The following is a 17,095-nucleotide window of genomic DNA, read 5'->3' as shown; positions in this document are numbered from 1 at the left end:
TTTATTGGGGCACCTGGGTGGCTCAGTTAGCTAAACATCTGCCTTCACTTCAGGTCATGATCTGAGAGTCCTGGGATTGAGCTCTGTGTCAGGCTCCCTGCTCAGCCGGGTGTCTGCTTCTCCCTCTCCCTCTCCCTCTGCAGCTCCCCCCAGCTGTGCATGCACCCCCCCTCTCTCTTAAATAAAAAATGTCTTTGAAAAAAAAAAGATTTATTTTAGAGAAAGAGAGGGTGGGGAAGGAGTAGAGGGAGAGAGAGAATCCTGAAGCAGACTCCCTGCTGGAGCAGGACACAGGGCTCCATCCCAGGACCCTGAGATCATGGCCTGAGCCAAGATCAAGAGTTGGACGCTTAAGTGACTCAGACGCCCAGGTGCCCCTTTTTTTCTTTCTTCTTCTTCCTCCTTCCTTCTTCCTCCTCCTCCTCCTTCTTCTTCTCCTCCTCCTCCTCCTCCTCCTTTTTTTTTTTTAATCTGTGTTTGCCTTGCTTCAGTTGCTGGCACTAAAGCATCAAAGTACAATTTCTTCTTCTTCTTCTTTCTTCTTTCTTCTTTCTTCTTTCTTCTTCTTCTTCCTCCTCCTCCCCCCCCCCCTTTTTAAAATAAATCTGTGTTTGCCTTGCTTCAGTTGCTGGCACTAAAGCATCAAAGTACAATTTTAAAAATGTTACAACCACTGAAGTGTGGATATCATATGGAAAAATTTTTCCTGGTATAGAATGTTGGAAATAATCTCTTCAATTCTGACCAAAAACTCATGGAAATGGCTTACTACAAACCTTCTTGTCTCCATTACCCCTTCTCCCACCTCTGTGAAGGTGTGCTGAATAGGCTCCCACTACGGTTACGACAATGCCGTTGAAATTGTTACTGGACCATTCAGAATGTTGTTTCTTTCCAAAGCAGATCCTTAAATAAAAAATATTTTTGTACATCCACATAGCAGAACAAAATAGCCCAGTTAGAAACAGCTGGTAGCAAAGAAAGGCAGGAGTAAGTTGCCAGCTGAGAGCGGCCGTGTAAATGGAAGGCAGACCACAGCATGGACAATGTGGATGACTCTAGTCTGGGGCATTCAGATTTTAGAGCATCATGTGTCCTCTTTCTTGCAGATACCCAAGCAGAAATTCCTGTAGATGTTAACAGTTCTGCAGAACCTCTCACACCCCTCCGCCCTCCTTCTCACCACTGCAAGTGTTACTGCTGTATATACACACATTGGATTAGTGGTGGTGATTTCCTACCCATCTTGGTTATAGTATTTCTCATACTCCATGCTGGTATTCAAAAGATCTGGCTCGCATGTCTGGCTTCCCCCCGTTAGCCAGCTCCATAAAGTCAGAGAGAGGCAGTATCAGTATAGTCTTAACAGGAATCTGTGCTCTGGAGCCAGCCTGCCAGAACTCAGGCCCCACTCCCTCCATGTACCAGCAGTTTGCCACCGGACCCGTTAACCTCTCTGCAGCTCATCTGCTATCTGTGAAATTGGGGCGTGGTCAAAATGGTATCTTTCTGGAACATAGGAAAGCTACCATAAAAGCTAGCTATTATTTGTCTTTGTAGCCACGATAGCGCCTGGTACGCAGGTGTTCAGACCGTAATCCATTCAACATTATTTACTGAGCGCTTGCCGGGGGCCCAGCACTGTCCTAGAACCAGGGACAGGCCACCGTTCACATTGTGTTCCCCTGGGCAGTCCTGGCTGTGAATTGGCAATTACAACAGACGAAGTACCTGTCCTCCTGGAGGTTGTGGGCTAGGATGAAAGAGAGATCAGTGTAAACCAAGAACTGCTCTGAGAAACATGGCTGATTTGTGAGAGAGCCTGGGGGAGGGGGTGTAGAAGGCTCTGGATGGATGATCAGGGAACGTCTTGATGAGGAGCTAGCATGTAAGATGGGATCTAGAGGCTGTCGAGGAGCCCGTCTGGCCAGGTCTTGCAGATGAAGATTCCAGTCCAAGGGAACAGCAGGGCCGGGAGGCCAGAGCTCCTCAGCACATGAGCTCCTGGCTGTAGTATCCTCTGCCCTTCCATCAAAATCTGTGTGGGAGACAGGCCCCTGGGGACTGCGTCACCTGGGCTGGCTTCCTTCTGGTTTCCAACTGGGTCAGCCACCAGCAGGGACCACCAGATGGGAAGGCGGGAGAACAAGTTTGAGCTGTTTACTGCCCTTCCCCCACTCCCCTTCACTGGGCCATGGTTTGGCAATGGCTTTGTTCTTCCCAAGGCTCCAGCTCCTGCTAGGTGGCCTTCTCTAACTGCAGGTCTTGCACTTGCCAATAATGCCCCTTCCCACCGTGGGCTTTTCAGCCCGAGGGTGGTAGCGGCTCCCTGCTGTAGCAAGACTCTGGGTGCCTCACCTTTCCTCTCTAGTTCCCTTCACACTGCCCACATCTTTATAAATAATCCTTCCTGGAACCATCCTCATTTAACCATTTTAAGTGTGCCCACTGTGTCCTGGCAGGACTCTGAGGGTTCCACCTGGTCCTGGGAACCATAAAGGTGTAGCCACCAGGTCAGCAAGGCGATGGGGCACTCACTCCTGGTGGTAGAGGTCTATGGAGTGTGTTCAGGAGAGCCGCAGAATTGCATGTAGCCTGCCAGCTGTGAACTAAGCAGCCAGCTCTGTGGCATCCAACACGCTTCTTCGGTTCATGTCAGCATCTGAGAAACACCATCCTAAACCCTTGAGTGTCTCTTGGGTTTTTCCTCTTCCAAAAGAACATCCTCAATTTAGCTGTTAATGTCACTGAACGCCCTAAAGAGCAATGCTATATTTAAAGTTGGTGCCTTTGGTGGTGACAGTGATCATGGGGGGTGGGGGTGCTCACCCAAAGTAGGAGGCTTCCGCTGTTCCATCTGCTACAAGACCGCAATCTTGCTTTTGTAGTTGGAGGAGCAGGGCTTTTTACTGCTACAAACACAGGAGAACGAGACTGTAATTTTGGAAACAGGCCATTAAGCTGACAGGTGACTTTGCCTCTTCATCCTTTGGACCCAAGGAGGCTCTCAAAGCTTGTTTCCCCCAACTACAGCATGTTGATCGGTGGGGTTCACAACATTGTCTGATTTCTCTGTGTTATTTAACCAGGCTCATGAGTGCATAGTAGCTGGCACTTTAATTCCTCTCCAGCTGCAAATGGGAGGGATCTGAGCTTCTGTCTTGGTGATTTTGTTTTTTTTTTCCCCCCTTCCTGCTTTATCTCTAAGATTATTTATCCTTTTTTGCCTTTCCACCAGGATCATCCTGAGCATGGAGTCTTGTTTCTTGTTCGTGAGCTTCTCAACGTGATCCAGGACTACACCTGGGAGGACAATGGTGACGATAAAATCCGCATCTACACCTGTGTCCTGCACCTCCTATCCGCCATGAGCCAGGAGACCTATCTCTACCACATAGACAAAGGTAGCAGGGTCCCCTCCTACCATCACTACACCGAGTTTGAATTTCATATAAGTCCAGTGAAATTTTTTCATTGTCTTTCACATAATCCTCTAGTTTTCTTGCCCACCAGGAACATCTCTAATCCAGGGCCTTGTTAAATGTGCCCAAATAAGAATTACCTGAGCAGATTCCTAAGTGCCATCCTACCCCTTCTCAATCAGGATCCCCAAGAAGAGGCCTAAGAATTTTGTCTATGACATAATCATCTTGACAATCAGACACGTTTAGAGAAGCACTCTTTAGGATCTGGGCTCTCTGGTGTGCTACAGAATAACCTAGAAAGGTGGTTAAATACATCCATGCCAAGCTTCATCCCGGGCCTGCCCCCTAATCACAATGTCAGGTGGGACTCTACCCAAGTGGGTAGAGCCTTCTTCAGGTGAGGCTGAGACTCCATGAACTACTAGTTCAGATGCTCAGGAGGAAGGAGGTGGCCTTCCTCCCCGACATGCTACCAGCCATTGTGGGCTTGCTGCTAGGAATTTGAAAGCGGACTTCTGCTATCCTGCACCTAACACAGGACAGTCCCAGTTCCAGACCTCTGCCCGCTGAGCCCGAGCATCCACCTGCTTGTCAGACCCTCAGTTCTAATTATTGGTTTCCAAAAAAATGGCCCTATTGTTAAAAGTGCTTTGGCGAGTAATTACATACTTTAGGGTTTAAGCAACTGTCTCTACACTTGGAAATTTCAGGAAGCTGAAATTTCATCAAAATATGCAGTGTTGGGATCCCTAGGTGGCGCAGCGGTTTGGCGCCTGCCTTTGGCCCAGGGCGCGATCCTGGAGACCCGGGATCGAATCCCACATCGGGCTCCTGGTGCATGGAGCCTGCTTCTTCCTCTGCCTGTGTCTCTGCCTCTCTCTCTTTCTCTGTGACTATCATAAATAATAAAAATAAAAAAAATGCAGTGCTAAGGGAGGACCTCCTGCTATGGTTCCTAGAGACTTCCTCTAGCTGGGATTTGGAGGCTAATAGTTAAGATGTACCAGGGAGGCTGGTTGATGTCCATGACGACAGCTTCCATGACTCGAGCTCCACCTGCATGCCAGGTACGGCATCAGGCTCCGCGATCTTCCTCCTGTACCCCTTATGGCATTGTAGAGTAGAAGACAGACACGTGTGTCTCCAGGTTACATTCGAGCAAGGGAAGACTCGAGACACTGTATTTGACTCAAGGTCCTGTGGCCAGTTTGCGGTGGAAGTAGAATTTGCACCCAGAACTGTGGGGCATGTGTCATGCTGCCCTCTTGATGACAAAATAACATTTTAAAGTATAACATATTATATACATACCATCAGCTGTAAAGCTCAGTGACTCCTCATACCTTGAACACACCCACGGAGCCCCCACCTAGATCACGCCCACTTCCAGTTAGCACCACCTCTTTCCTGACATCCAGCATCACGCATTAGTTTGTACTTTTTTTTTTTTACTTTCATGATAAATGAAATCACTCAGCATGCTTTCTTTGGTGTCTAGCTTCTTCTACTCAGTGTTTTCCACGTGAGCTTCATCTGTGTTGTGCGTAGCTGAAGTCCGTCCTTTTGCGGTGCCGTATAATATTCCATTGTGACCATACCAGATTCCTTCATTCCCTTATGGACATTTTCATGTATCCAGTGGTCTGGTTATGGCTGTATAATACAGAGGAGTGTGGCCGTGAACACTCTAGTGCATGTTCCTGGTGTACATTTACGTTGGCTCTCTGCCTGCAGCTGGAGTTTGTGGCTCGTGGGATTTGCTTCTGTTCAGCTCTGGTAGATACTGTCTCAGTTTTCCAGAATGGTTGGGCCAGTTGACACCCCCCACCAGGCATAAAGGAGGGTTCTCTTTATTCTTTCCCTGTGGTCAGTCTTTTTCACTTGGCTGTTCTGAGGACTGTAATTTGCATTTCTTTGGTAGCTAATGTGATTGAGTACTTTTTCCTGTATTTGTTGGCATTTTTATTTCCTCTTTTTTGCCAAGTGCTCATTGAGGGCAATTAATAGTAGAGAGACCTGTGAGGACCAGGCACTGACGTGGAAGTACGTCTGCAAACCTCAGGCCCTGCTAGCGGGGCAAGCCCCCTCCTGTGTCCTGCCCTCTCCTCCCTCTTCTTCCCCAGCAGATTCATTTAACCCTCTAAGCTATACAGTCAGGGCAGATGGGGAGCCAGGGTGTTAGCAACGGGAGCCGTGACTATGTTTGATAGGCAGGAGTCTAGATTTCTAGCTTTTAGAGAAGAAAATGGAAAGATGAGTAGGGTTTTTTTTTTTTTTTTTCCCTTTCTTGGCCCAGCTGTGTTTACTCTGGGTGCACAATAGTGACCTGACAATTGTCTTAGCAGGAGGGAGCCCCAGGGGGCCGAAGGAGGCTTTATTTTCCCATCTCTTTCTTGTTTTAGGCAGCCTTTTAGTGTTGACACAGGTTAGAACTTCTGAAAAACTAGGGTCACAGTTTCTTTGCATTTACAGAGGATGCCTTTTCTACTTTCTCGATTATTAAGATGGCCTTGTGAAATCACCTAGAGCAAGAACGCCAGTGCTTTCATGGAGCATGCAAGAAAGGGGGCACATCTGATGTGGAAGGGAGAGCTTCCTGTGTGCTGAATGTTCACCTCATATGAGGATGGCTTAGATGTAAGGGGAAGACCACAACCCAGGATCCCCCACCCCACCCCCGTGAAGCCAGTGTAGACTGTTGGCTCCTCCACGCCACCTGCCAGGCCCTTAGAGGATTGAGGGTCATGATCCCAGGGGCAGAGAGATGCAGGGATTGTGGGCTATTCTTAGTGGCCACTTGCCAGGGATGTTATTCATCTCCCTGGTGAGAGCTGCGGCTGGACTCAGGGCCTCTGCACACACTGGTCTGACCCAACTTCCTTCCAGGCTCAAGTTTACCTTTTCCTCCCTCCATCACCAGCAAGTGTTAGCCTGGAGGACTCATACTGCCCCCCACCCCTCCAGTCCCTTTTTCCACGTTATCTGGTGAATTCAACCTGTCGAGTGCAGCCTGATCTGGCTCTTTCCTGAGTTCCATCCCAAGCCTAGATTTTAGGATCCCATGACCCCTTGTACCACCTTCATCCCACATCCTGTGAGCTCTGTGAGGCAGAGACCAAATCAGCCTTGCCCCCCATGGGTCCCCAGCTCCTAGCGTGGAACCTGGTGCAGAGCGGGCCCTCAGCCAGGAGGCGCAGGGTGTGTGTGTGCGCGCGTGCATGTGCTCATGAGCAAGTGAGCAGCCTGCTCCGAACCCAGCCCTGGCCCCTCGGGGGAGGAAGCCTGGGGTGTGTTGGCCAGGGGCGGTCGTAGAGCTTCTCTCTTCCAGGGCTGAGCTAATCAGCTAGAGAGTAGATTCCAACCCGGAGCAAGCCGGAGAATTTCTGCCAGGAACTATTCTGGTCCTCGGCAGTGGACGTGAGACATTCCTTCGCCAGCTGCAGTTTTGCCGCCCTGCAAACTCAGGTGGTGCTGAACGGCCGCATTACATTCCTTTACCAGAATCCCAGTGTTTTACATTCTTGAAGAGAATGGCTGTCATTCTCAGTTGACACACCATCCCATAAACGGGCCGTTCAGAACTGGATTAGAGATCACCTCTGGACGGAGAAGCTGGGGGGCAAGGAGACTGCCGGGGAGCCGCCGTTCTTATTCTTAGGTACCGTGTCTGCAATCTTTTTACAAATGGTTCAGCCAGAAAACCTGGTCACGTGTGTATGTGTTTGTATGTGTGTGTTGCGGAGTCTGCAGGTGAGAGCTTGCACAGAAGTAGCAAAATGGTGTCTCTAGGGGAGACAGGCAAGCTATTCAATGGCCTGCTCTCCCTGCTTCTCTTGCTAGTTCTCAAAAAGAACAGGAGTTGTTATTCTTGAGATAGCAACTAGAAATGTTCATAAAGTATCTCTAAAATAGTATTTTATCAGTTAATTAGTGTGTGCTTATACCTGTCCCATTCTCTCAAAGGCTTTTTTTTTTTTAAGATCTTATTTATTCATGAGAGACACAGGCAGAAGGAGGAGCAGGCTCCCTGCAGGGAGCCTGATGCAGGACTTGATCCCAGGACCTCGGGGTCATGACCTGAGCCAAAGCCAGATACTCAAACACCGAGCCACTCAGGTGCCCTCTCTGAAAGATTTAAGACAGGGCAGCCCCGATGGCCGAGCAGTTTGGCGCCACCTTCAGCCTGAGGTGTGATCCTGGAGTCCTGGGATTGAGTCCCACATCGGGCTCCCTGCATGGAGCCTGCTTCTCCCTCTGCCTCTCTCTCTCTCTGTCATGATTAAATAAATAAAATCTTAAAAAAAAAGAAAAAAGAAAAAAAAAGATTTAAGACAGATGACAGGAAATAATGAAATAAAATTTTTTGAAATTAAAATTGGTTCTTAAGCAGCTATAAATTAGGAAATATAGATGTACACATACCTGTGTGACACACACACACACACACACACACACACACACACACGACACACACGGGGCTCTACTATGGATACTTTTGTCACTTTTTAAAAATTGTCACTTAAAAAAAATTGTCACTTAAAAATTTACTTAAAAATTTGTCACTTTTTTTTTAATAAATTTATTTTTTATTGGTGTTCAATTTGCCAACATATAGAATAACACCCAGTGCTCATCCCATCAAGTGCCCCCTCAGTGCCTGTCACCCAGTCCCCCCCTGCCCACCTCCCCTTCCACCACCCCTTATTCGTTTCCCAGAGTTAGGAGTCTCTCATGTTCTGTCTCCCTTTCTGATATTTCCCACTCATTTTTTCTCCTTTCCCCTTTATTCCCTTTCACTATTTTTTATATTCCCCAAATGAATGAGACCATAAAAGGTTTGTCCTTCTCTGATTAATTTGTCATTTTTAAAACTTAATAGTATCTTGTAATTATTTTACTAATAATATAGTGTAGTCTATGGTAGTTAATAACTATAGATCATACATTTTTATTGTCCTCCTAGTATTTAATACTGTAACAGAGCATTTATTTTTCTTTTTTTTTTTTTACGGCTTATTTATTTTAGGAAGAGAGAGAGTGTCTGAGGGGAGGGGCAAAGGGAGAGGGGGAGAAATCCTCAGGCAGACTCCCTGCTGAGTGCGGAGCCCAATACAAGGCTCGATTTCACTACCTGGAGATCACGACCTGAGCCAAAACCTAGTGAGATGCTTAACCGACTGAGCCATCCAGCCACCCCCATTGGATTATTTTCTTAAATACCTTGGAGTAGTTTCCCCAAATCAAAGATATGGACTTTTTATACTGAGGGTTTTTTTTTTTTTTTTTTAGTTTTAAATAATTGGTAACACGCACAGTGATAAAATAAAGTTTACCGTTTTAATTATTTTTAAGTGCATAATTCATCTTCCTCAAGTATATTCAGTGTTGGGCAGCTATCACCAGTACCCATTTCCAAAATTTTTTCATCATCCCAACAACTCTGTACCCAATAAACAGTGACTTCCTATTCCCTCTCCTTCCCCCTACCTAGCCCGCACGACCTCCACTCTGCTTCCTTCTACAAAGGTGCCTGTTCTAGTGCCCTGTACAAGAGGAATCATGCAGCATTTTTCCTTTTGTGCCTGGTGTATTTCACTTATAAAGTGTTCACTATTCATCCATGTTTTAACATGTATCAGAATTACATTCCTTTTTCTTTTTTTTTTTTTAAGATTTACGTTTATTTATTCATTCATTCATTCATTCATTCATTCATTCATTTATTTATGATAGGGAGAGAGAGAGAGGCAGAGACACAGGAGGAGGGAGAAGCAGGCTCCATGCCGGGAGCCTGACGTGGGACTCGATTCCAGGACTCCAGGATCGCACCCTGGGCCAAAGGCAGGCGCCAAACCACTGAGCCACCCAGGGATCCCCATACATTCCTTTTTCTGATTGTATAATGGGCTCCATTTTGCTCACTGCTCTGGTTTGTTCTCTCAGTTGACTCCAATGACAGCCTCTACGGGGGAGACTCCAAGTTCCTGGCTGAAAACAACAAGCTGTGTGAGACGGTGATGGCTCAGATCCTGGAGCATCTGAAAACCTTGGCCAAGGATGAGGTAGGTGCCCTGTGTCTGCCCCTCCCCGTCCCCCCGCTGCTGCTCTTTCTCAACACACGAGTTTCTGGGGTGGTTGGACATTGGTCCATTCTGGAAAGGAAACTTGTTCATGTGGGTAATGTGTTTATGTGCAGAGTGATTACTGAGCGCTCCATCCAGGGCTTTTGCTCCTATTTGGCCACTCTCTGAAATGTCCTGTGTGTTTCAGTGGTTTGCCTCTCCCACCAGAATGTAAGCTCCCTGGGGGTTGGCATCTTGCAACGTGAGTCTTGGAGACCTCCCTGTCTCTGGGGTTCATGTGTCACTCATCACAGCATCCCCACACCCTGAAAAGAGCCTAGCATACAGCAGGTGCTTGATCAATACCAGCGGGATAAATTGCCTGTGCTTTGCACACCTTAGTGTTCATGCCCACAACCAGCCTGAGATGCAAGTGCTGTGTTGATTCTCACTGGACAGAAAAGGAAACTGAGGCTCAGAGAGGTTTCTCCACCGCCCTGGGTTTCCTTTGGTGATAGAACAGGATCCCCACTTTGATTCTCCAGCCCGAACTTTGAACCACTGCATTGGTCTGTTCAAAGCTTTTCTGCTTCCCTTGTAAGAAGTGGCATGTGGTAACCGTCCCACCAGGGTGCAGGTTGTTTCTCCAGCCTTTGTTATATGTGAGTATAGCACTGAGGACTCTGCGTTTATCATTTCACTTAATTCTCACAACAGACTCGTGAGGCAGGGACAGCTGTGCCTTTACGTAGTACGGGTAGGGAGACAATTCTCGGGTGGTAGCTATGAAATGTGGTCAAGGCCATCTTCTAAAACCCATGTTCTTAGGCACAAATTACATGGAGATGTCAGATGTTGTATCTTTTATGTTTTCAGAGCAGTTTTTCCATATTCTCCAAATAGTTAGATGATTAATCTTAATGTCCATTTAGTGCAGTCTACATACCTACTTAGTTCTCTTCCCCAGTTATGCCAACTACTGCTTCCCTTTTTTTGTAGCTTCACCCCAAACAGGTGGGTGACAGATGGACCCCAGAGGCCCTGCCTCAGGGTTGGTCAAGGCGGTTAGTTGTTCAGACCTAGGCTTATCTCTGGTGGTGTGTTCAGACTGATTGCTGTTGTGTAGTCGGGGCCTCTGGGAAGGGGATGGAGGTTGGCTGTGCCTTAAGGAGTCAAAGCTGGCGCCTGACCTTTCTCTGCATTCTTTCTGTGGGTCAGCTGGTGCCTGAATTGGTTTCTGCCTCTACATGCTCCCCTGGGTCTTGCTCTTCATTCCCACCTGGCAAGAGACAACCTTATGGCTCATTCCTGATTTCGTCCTGGCAGGCTCCATTCTCTCCTACTTCAATCCCCTTTCACAAACCTGGGGCAGATTTTGGATTGTTTCCCAGTATCTTTCCAGCCTTCCCCTTCTAGCCCAAGGCCTCCATCTCTTCCCTTCCCTGGATTTGTTCCTATATCCCCACCCCATCAAACCCTTTGAAGACCCAATAAGATCAAACTGGATTTTAAGTTTAATTCATGCTCAATTCTGGGGCTATATGAAATACCACCATTGTGTTTATTACCCCCTTCCCCACGAGAAATGCACAAGAGTATCGTATAGCTGTGGGTGTACACCTGTACGACATACGTAAGTGTTCTGGGTCCCATTATCCCCAGGGTATTCCAAGCAGGTGCTGGAGAGGGTGGTATTTTTTTCTGGACTCCATCCTCCAGTGGCCCCTGCCAAGTTCAGGGCCAGCCTTAGGGTTAGCAGTAGGTCCCACATGCATCACAGCACCCTCTCTAGGGAGGGAGCATGTGTTGGTGTGTCTCACCAATCTGGGGACCCTTCTGGATGCAGGGCTGCAGAACTCTGGGTGGCTGGCTGTCAGGGTTCAGGGCAGAATTAGAACCCCAATTTCTTTAGGGAAACTGGTTTATCAAACCAGTAAGTATCAGAAGAGGCAATTCTCCCCCAACTGGAAGGCCTTTTTCAAACACATGCAGACTCAGGACTGAACGCCCAGCTTTTGTCTCTGCCTACTGGTGGTTTTCAGGGGAGAGCTCTTTCTACCCTACAGGAGAAATGGAGTCCTTTACCTTCACTGCGCTCTTGCTATGTAATCAGGTCCCTTTCTGCTTCTCTGCCGTGAAACATTCTTTTTAGGCGCCTTTTCCTGATTTTTATTTTTTAAAGATTTTATTTATTCATGAGAGACAGAGAGAGAGAGGCAGGCAGAGACACAGGCAGAGGGAGAAACAGACTCCCCACTGAGTGGGGAGCTTGATGCAGAGCTTGATCCTAGGACCTTGGGATCATGACCTGAGCCGAAGGCAGATGGTTAACTGAATGAGCCACCCACCGTGCCCCAGCCTTTTCCTGATCTTTAAAACCATGGGTTCTGGCTCTATTTCTAGCCCAGGGACCTCATAGAGCAGTACTGTGTGTTTACCAGGTTATACCCAAAAAAAATTTGCTACATGGCTTGAACATACATTTCTTTACCCTGATGCAACAGTCTGGGTTTAATCAGAGGTGGCTGCTTACAGCATAAATGACCATAGCCTAGAACAACCCTCAAGCTCTCGATAAAAATAAAGCTGAGAAGTATTCTGGTAGTTGTTACCCTCCACCCTGCCACCATGCAGAGTTTGTTACCTGGGGCCAACTACCACCCCCTGATGTCTGATAGGGTCAAGAGCCTGATGCTAGGCCACTGTGCCTTCTTCATTTACCTCATGTCACATAGGCATTTTATCACATCATCATCATCATAAGAAGAGTACAGTAGTTTTATTTTTTTTAAATTGTGTTTATATACTCTTGAGACACACAGAAAGAGGCAGAGACATAGGCAGAGGGAGAAGCAGGCTCCCTGTGGGGACTCTGATCTGGGACACAATCCCAGGACCCCGGGATCACGACCTGAGTCAAAGGCAGATGCTCATCCACTGAGCCACTCAGGTGCCCCAGTACAGTAGTCTTTTAAGAGACCACATTAACAGAACTTTTATTATGGTATACAATTCTATTTTGTTAATTTCTTACTGCGCCTAACTTATAAACTATCAGAGGTATGTTATATATAGGAAAAAACAGTACATAAAAGTTTCAGTTCTGTCTATGGTTTCAGGCATTTTCTGGGAGTCTTGGAACATATTTTTGCAGCTATGGGGGGACACTGCTGTAATTGTATTTAATGTATCTTTTTCTCTTGGGGGAGGGGGCATTGATTCCAATAAGGACTCTGAAATAGGATTCTGAAAAAATAGCAAAGTTGGAATTCTTCCAAAGAACATTTCAGCTCACATAAATACCAGGAACATTTGGTGAAAATGTCCTTCCATATACACACACTTATTAGAAAAATAAGGGTGGACCGAGCTAAAATGGAACATACCATCCTTCATTTTAACAATGCAACGTGAAAGTCAGCATAGGCAGGCACGTCATGGCGGGGGTCCTGCAGACAGAATCACTGGGTCTGGTACCTGGGAAGAAGGGATCAGATGGCTCTACCAGGTGGAGAGCAAAGCTTCAGGCTATTGAAAAACCCCAGTGTGGATGCCAGTCCTGAGTGGGTCATCTCTTGGTGCTGCTAGCAGCCCTGCTTCCAAAACTTTCCTCTAAATCTACATGAAGGCGCTAGCCAGTTTACTCATGAGCTTTAGGAAGTTGTTTGTTTGGGTGTGGTGAGGCTGGGAATCATGCCAGACCCGTGGAGCTTCCTGGAAATGAGAGTTCTCATAGGAAAAGAATGAAAAGAAGTTCTTTTCTATTTAAAACCTCTGGGGAAGAGATGGGGCTTAAGGCCCTGATTTGGTTCTTATGTGTTTGTGGGTTTTTTGGGTCTTCGCATGTTGGCTGGCATGACTTCTCACCCCTCAGATCTGTCTCTCTAATGATTTCACTTTTAATGGGCCTTGCATCTGAAACATGTGGATTGAGCTTTTTAGGGTAAAATGCTTACTGAGAAGATACAGAAGGGAGAAATAGCTAGTTCAGATATTGTCTCGCTTCTCTTTCAAACTGTCTCTCCCACTTCAATGAAATGTAGTTAAAGGACTTCTCTCAGGGGGAGACTCTTAGTTGTATTTGAAATAGAATTTATTTTAGCTTTGTCCTGTAGATAGAAGCAGAAAACGCACCCTTCAGTTGTCCCAGCTGTCAGACAAGGGCCAGCTTAAAAGGCAGCAGCAGGTTGGGCTGGGACCCACTGAATGGTCATCTCTGCCCGGGTTCCTGGTTGGGGTAGAACCACCATATTGTCTGATTAGATAAAGGACCCCAAGCAGGCATTCGCCAGCCACTTAATGAGTCTGTGCCAGACAGGGGGGGCCGCTTTCCCCCCAGTGCTTGGAGGCTTGGGCGCTGCACAGCATGACCCCAGTCCTTGACCGGCTGGTAATGTTCAGTCAGCTCGGCTGCTTCTGTGACAGGCAGGCTCAACTGGGCGTCCAGTGGAGGTCTCTTCAGTGCCACTCAGCCACCTTCACTCAGCTGTGCTCTGAGCTGTTCCCTGGCAGTTTGTTTTTTTTTTTCCTCCACCAAGAAGTTTTAAATTCTCACTTGGCAGAGGACAGCAGGAGGGATTAAGTTGGTTCAGCAGTTAGCAGAGTCTGGCTCCTGTGAATATTTGTGGAATGGATGGACAGATTGTTGGTAGGTTGGTTTTGTCCATCTTGAATAGTTGAGAAAAGGAACTCTTAGCCTCTTCAGAATTTGGACTCCTAATGTGATGCTAACACTGGGTCTATGGGAATATTTTATCAGCTAGAGTGGGGGAGGGCACAGGCTCTGGGGTCGGAAGACTGGAGCTCAAATCCCTGCTTTGTACTTAGTAGCAGTGGTCCGTGAGCAAGTTCCCCAAAGCTTTCTGAGCTCTGACTGCTTCTGCAAAATAGGAGCGGATTGGATTCCTCTTGCAGCCTTAAAAAAAGCTGCTGCAAACTCAAGATATTAATTTATTATTTCGGTTTGGTGAGTTGGCACTCGCAAGGCTTCATAAGGTCAAAACCAAAGTGTTGACTGGCTGGCTTCTTTAGGGTATTGGTGGACTTGAGTTTCATCCAGTAGGACTGAGGTACTGTTTCCTTGCTGCCTGTTGGCTGCAGGTTGTTCTTAGTGTCTAGAAGTTGCCTGCCATTTCTTGGCTTTTGGCCCACTTCTGTATCCTCTTCTGTTCCTGGTCTCTCAGAAATTTCTCTGCCTTTTAGGGCTCAAGAGATTAGACTGGGCCCACCCAGATAATCCAGTATTCTCCAAGGTCCACAACTTTAATTACATCTGCAAAATCCCTTCACCCCAGCACCCAGCATAGTGCTTGACTAACCAGGGGTTGGGATCCTGGGAGACAGTGCTACAGATGTGCCTACCATGTGCCTAAGCTGGCTAGAAATGTGCTTCCCACAAAGATTTGCCATGTAGATTAAATAAGATGAGCTGTGAGCCTGGCCCACTTTAAAGGCCTCTTTCTCATTAGCTGCCAGGGAGGAAAGCAGATGCTTTGCTGGACTCACTGATGTTCTTGCATTGTGAGCCATGGGCTTCTAGCAAGGGCCCAGGTCGTTAGCTCTCCGGGGTCCCCATGGACTTGTGACAGAACCTGGCTCCCTGGTTAGGCCCCCTGGTTCACTTGGCCTTCCCGCATGCCTCTGTTTATCTTTCGGAACTTGTATCCTTTCTCCTAGGCCTGGTATTTAATATTCAGGTTTGGTCTACCCAGACCTTGTGGTTAGACAGTCCTTGTTTTAGGTACCTCTAATCAGAGGTGAGACTTGGTATTAAGTTCTTATGAAACCTGGGCCTGGCCCCCAAGCACTGGGGAGTGTTGTCTATGGGGAGCTGTCATTTGGTCTTTATTCCTGCCCTTTGGTTGCTGGACTAACTTTGGGTGGCTTGAGGACATACCAGAAAGACATTTTCTTGTAGCCTTTCAGTTTTCATCTATACTTGCAAGAAGCCCTGTCACTTTGTTCCTTTACCTTGCCATGTGTGGAATCTCATGAAAGTATCACTTCTTCCATTTCAGTAATACCCATGTGGGAGGGCACAGAACGGTTTGTTTTTTTTTTTAAGATTTTATTTGTTTATTCATGAGAGACAGAGAGAGGCAGAGACACAGGCAGAGGGAGAAACAGGCTCCATGCGGGGAGCCCAACGTGGGACTCGATTCCAGGTCCCCAGGATCACGCCCTGGGCCGAAGGCAGGCGCTAAACCGCTGAGCCACCTGGGCTGCCCAGAAAGAAGGATTTTATATGCCTCATCTCATTCAGTCCTCACCCTATGAGGGCATTTCCTTACTCTCCTACAGCTGAAGGCAGGACTTGGGAGGTTAAGCAGCTTACCCTCCAGAAGGTCCCTGGTAGAGCCAGCATCAACACTGGGCGCAGCCCCACATGAGCCCCACTGCCAGATAGTAATCTCTCTCTTCTTTTTCAGGCTCTCAAGCGCCAGAGCTCACTGGGCCTTTCCTTCTTTAATAGCATCTTGGCCCACGGGGACCTGCGCAACAACAGACTCAACCAGCTCTCTGTCAACCTGTGGCACCTGGCACAGAGGCATGGCTGTGCAGATACCAGGACCATGGTAAGGCATGCTGGAAGCATGGGGGTCCTGGCGAGCCACATAAACCCAGTGGCCAGAGTACAACTGGCCTGAACAAATCCAGTCTCCTCTTCTTTTTCTTCTGAATAAGATACATATATAAAAGTATCAGTGATTCCTGATCACACCAAAATCTGAGTTTATAAGCAAATTGTAATCTATGAAGTTTTACTTAAAGACTTGGTTGGTTTTTTCCTCCTCCTTTCTCCATCAAAAGACTTCAGCTGTAAGAAAGCATAAGCTCACAATATGGTTGATTGGTTGGTACCTTGGTGAACCAGAAAGGATTCTGATAGTTCTTTTTCCTCCTAGGTGAAAACTCTGGAATACATCAAGAAGCGAAGCAAACAACCAGATATGGGTCATCTGACTGAGCTGGCCCTCAGGCTTCCTCTGCAAACAAGGACCTGACTGGTGCTTTGAAGCCAAGTCCAGAAAGACCTGCCTTGCTTTTTTTTGTTTTATTTTTACATACACAAATTGGTTTAAGCTTTGGCCTCTACCCAAATTTTTGCGACAGTGGAGGAGGAATTGTCAGATCGTTAAAATCCAATCTTGTTCCTAAGAGTAGCAGTGTCTGTGCACAAGTGGCCTTCAGACTGGCCTTAAAAAATCCAATAACATCTGTCACATGTGTGTGCTTTTTATTTTTTTAATTAGGAAAAGAACCTTGAAAAGGTGTTTACTTTTAAAGAGCCACTGTTCCCTAATTTGAGGGCCTCAAGTCTGGAATGTTGCCTAAACCACCACAGATTTATAAAAAGTAGATGGTTCAATTAACTTTTCTATCAAAAGCAGCTCTTGACAGGACTTAGAATATACTGGTATATACCTAGCTCTCACCAACACAGAAGATGTGGGTGCCATGGCTCAGGCACATGTGGGCACCGCAGGACCACACAGCAGAAGGTGCACAGCTACTGTACCATGTTATGCACAAGCACCATGAGCAGGTGACCTCAGGGCACCCACAGGAACTCCTGGGAAGATGGCAGAGTAAGAAGGCCCTGAATTA

The 17,095-nt window shown here is 47.1% G+C and overlaps 1 protein-coding gene across 6 annotated transcripts in view; it reads left to right on the top strand.

The window, feature by feature from the left end:
- Nucleotides 1–16,710, top strand: part of VPS35L (VPS35 endosomal protein sorting factor like) — a 115,293-nt gene extending 98,583 nt beyond the window's left edge. For 5 of the 6 annotated variants that reach the window (XM_041748320.1, XM_041748322.1, XM_041748323.1 and 2 more), the window contains 4 exons: nt 3,239–3,404; nt 9,369–9,487; nt 15,916–16,062; nt 16,393–16,710. In XM_041748320.1, coding sequence (XP_041604254.1) covers nt 3,239–3,404; nt 9,369–9,487; nt 15,916–16,062; nt 16,393–16,491 — 531 coding nt within the window. In that variant the 3' untranslated portion in view covers nt 16,492–16,710. Of the gene's footprint in view, nt 1–3,238; nt 3,405–9,368; nt 9,488–15,915; nt 16,063–16,392 lie in introns of those variants that run through there. The other variant, XR_005986759.1, reaches the window with a different exon arrangement.
- The last annotated feature ends 385 nt before the right edge of the window (nt 16,711–17,095 follow it).

Source organism: Vulpes lagopus, chromosome 3 (genome assembly GCF_018345385.1).
Source record: "Vulpes lagopus strain Blue_001 chromosome 3, ASM1834538v1, whole genome shotgun sequence".
NCBI classification, from domain to species: domain Eukaryota; kingdom Metazoa; phylum Chordata; class Mammalia; order Carnivora; family Canidae; genus Vulpes; species Vulpes lagopus.
Note: the sequence above shows the minus strand (reverse complement) of the source record. Positions and strands in the feature narration are given on the sequence as shown.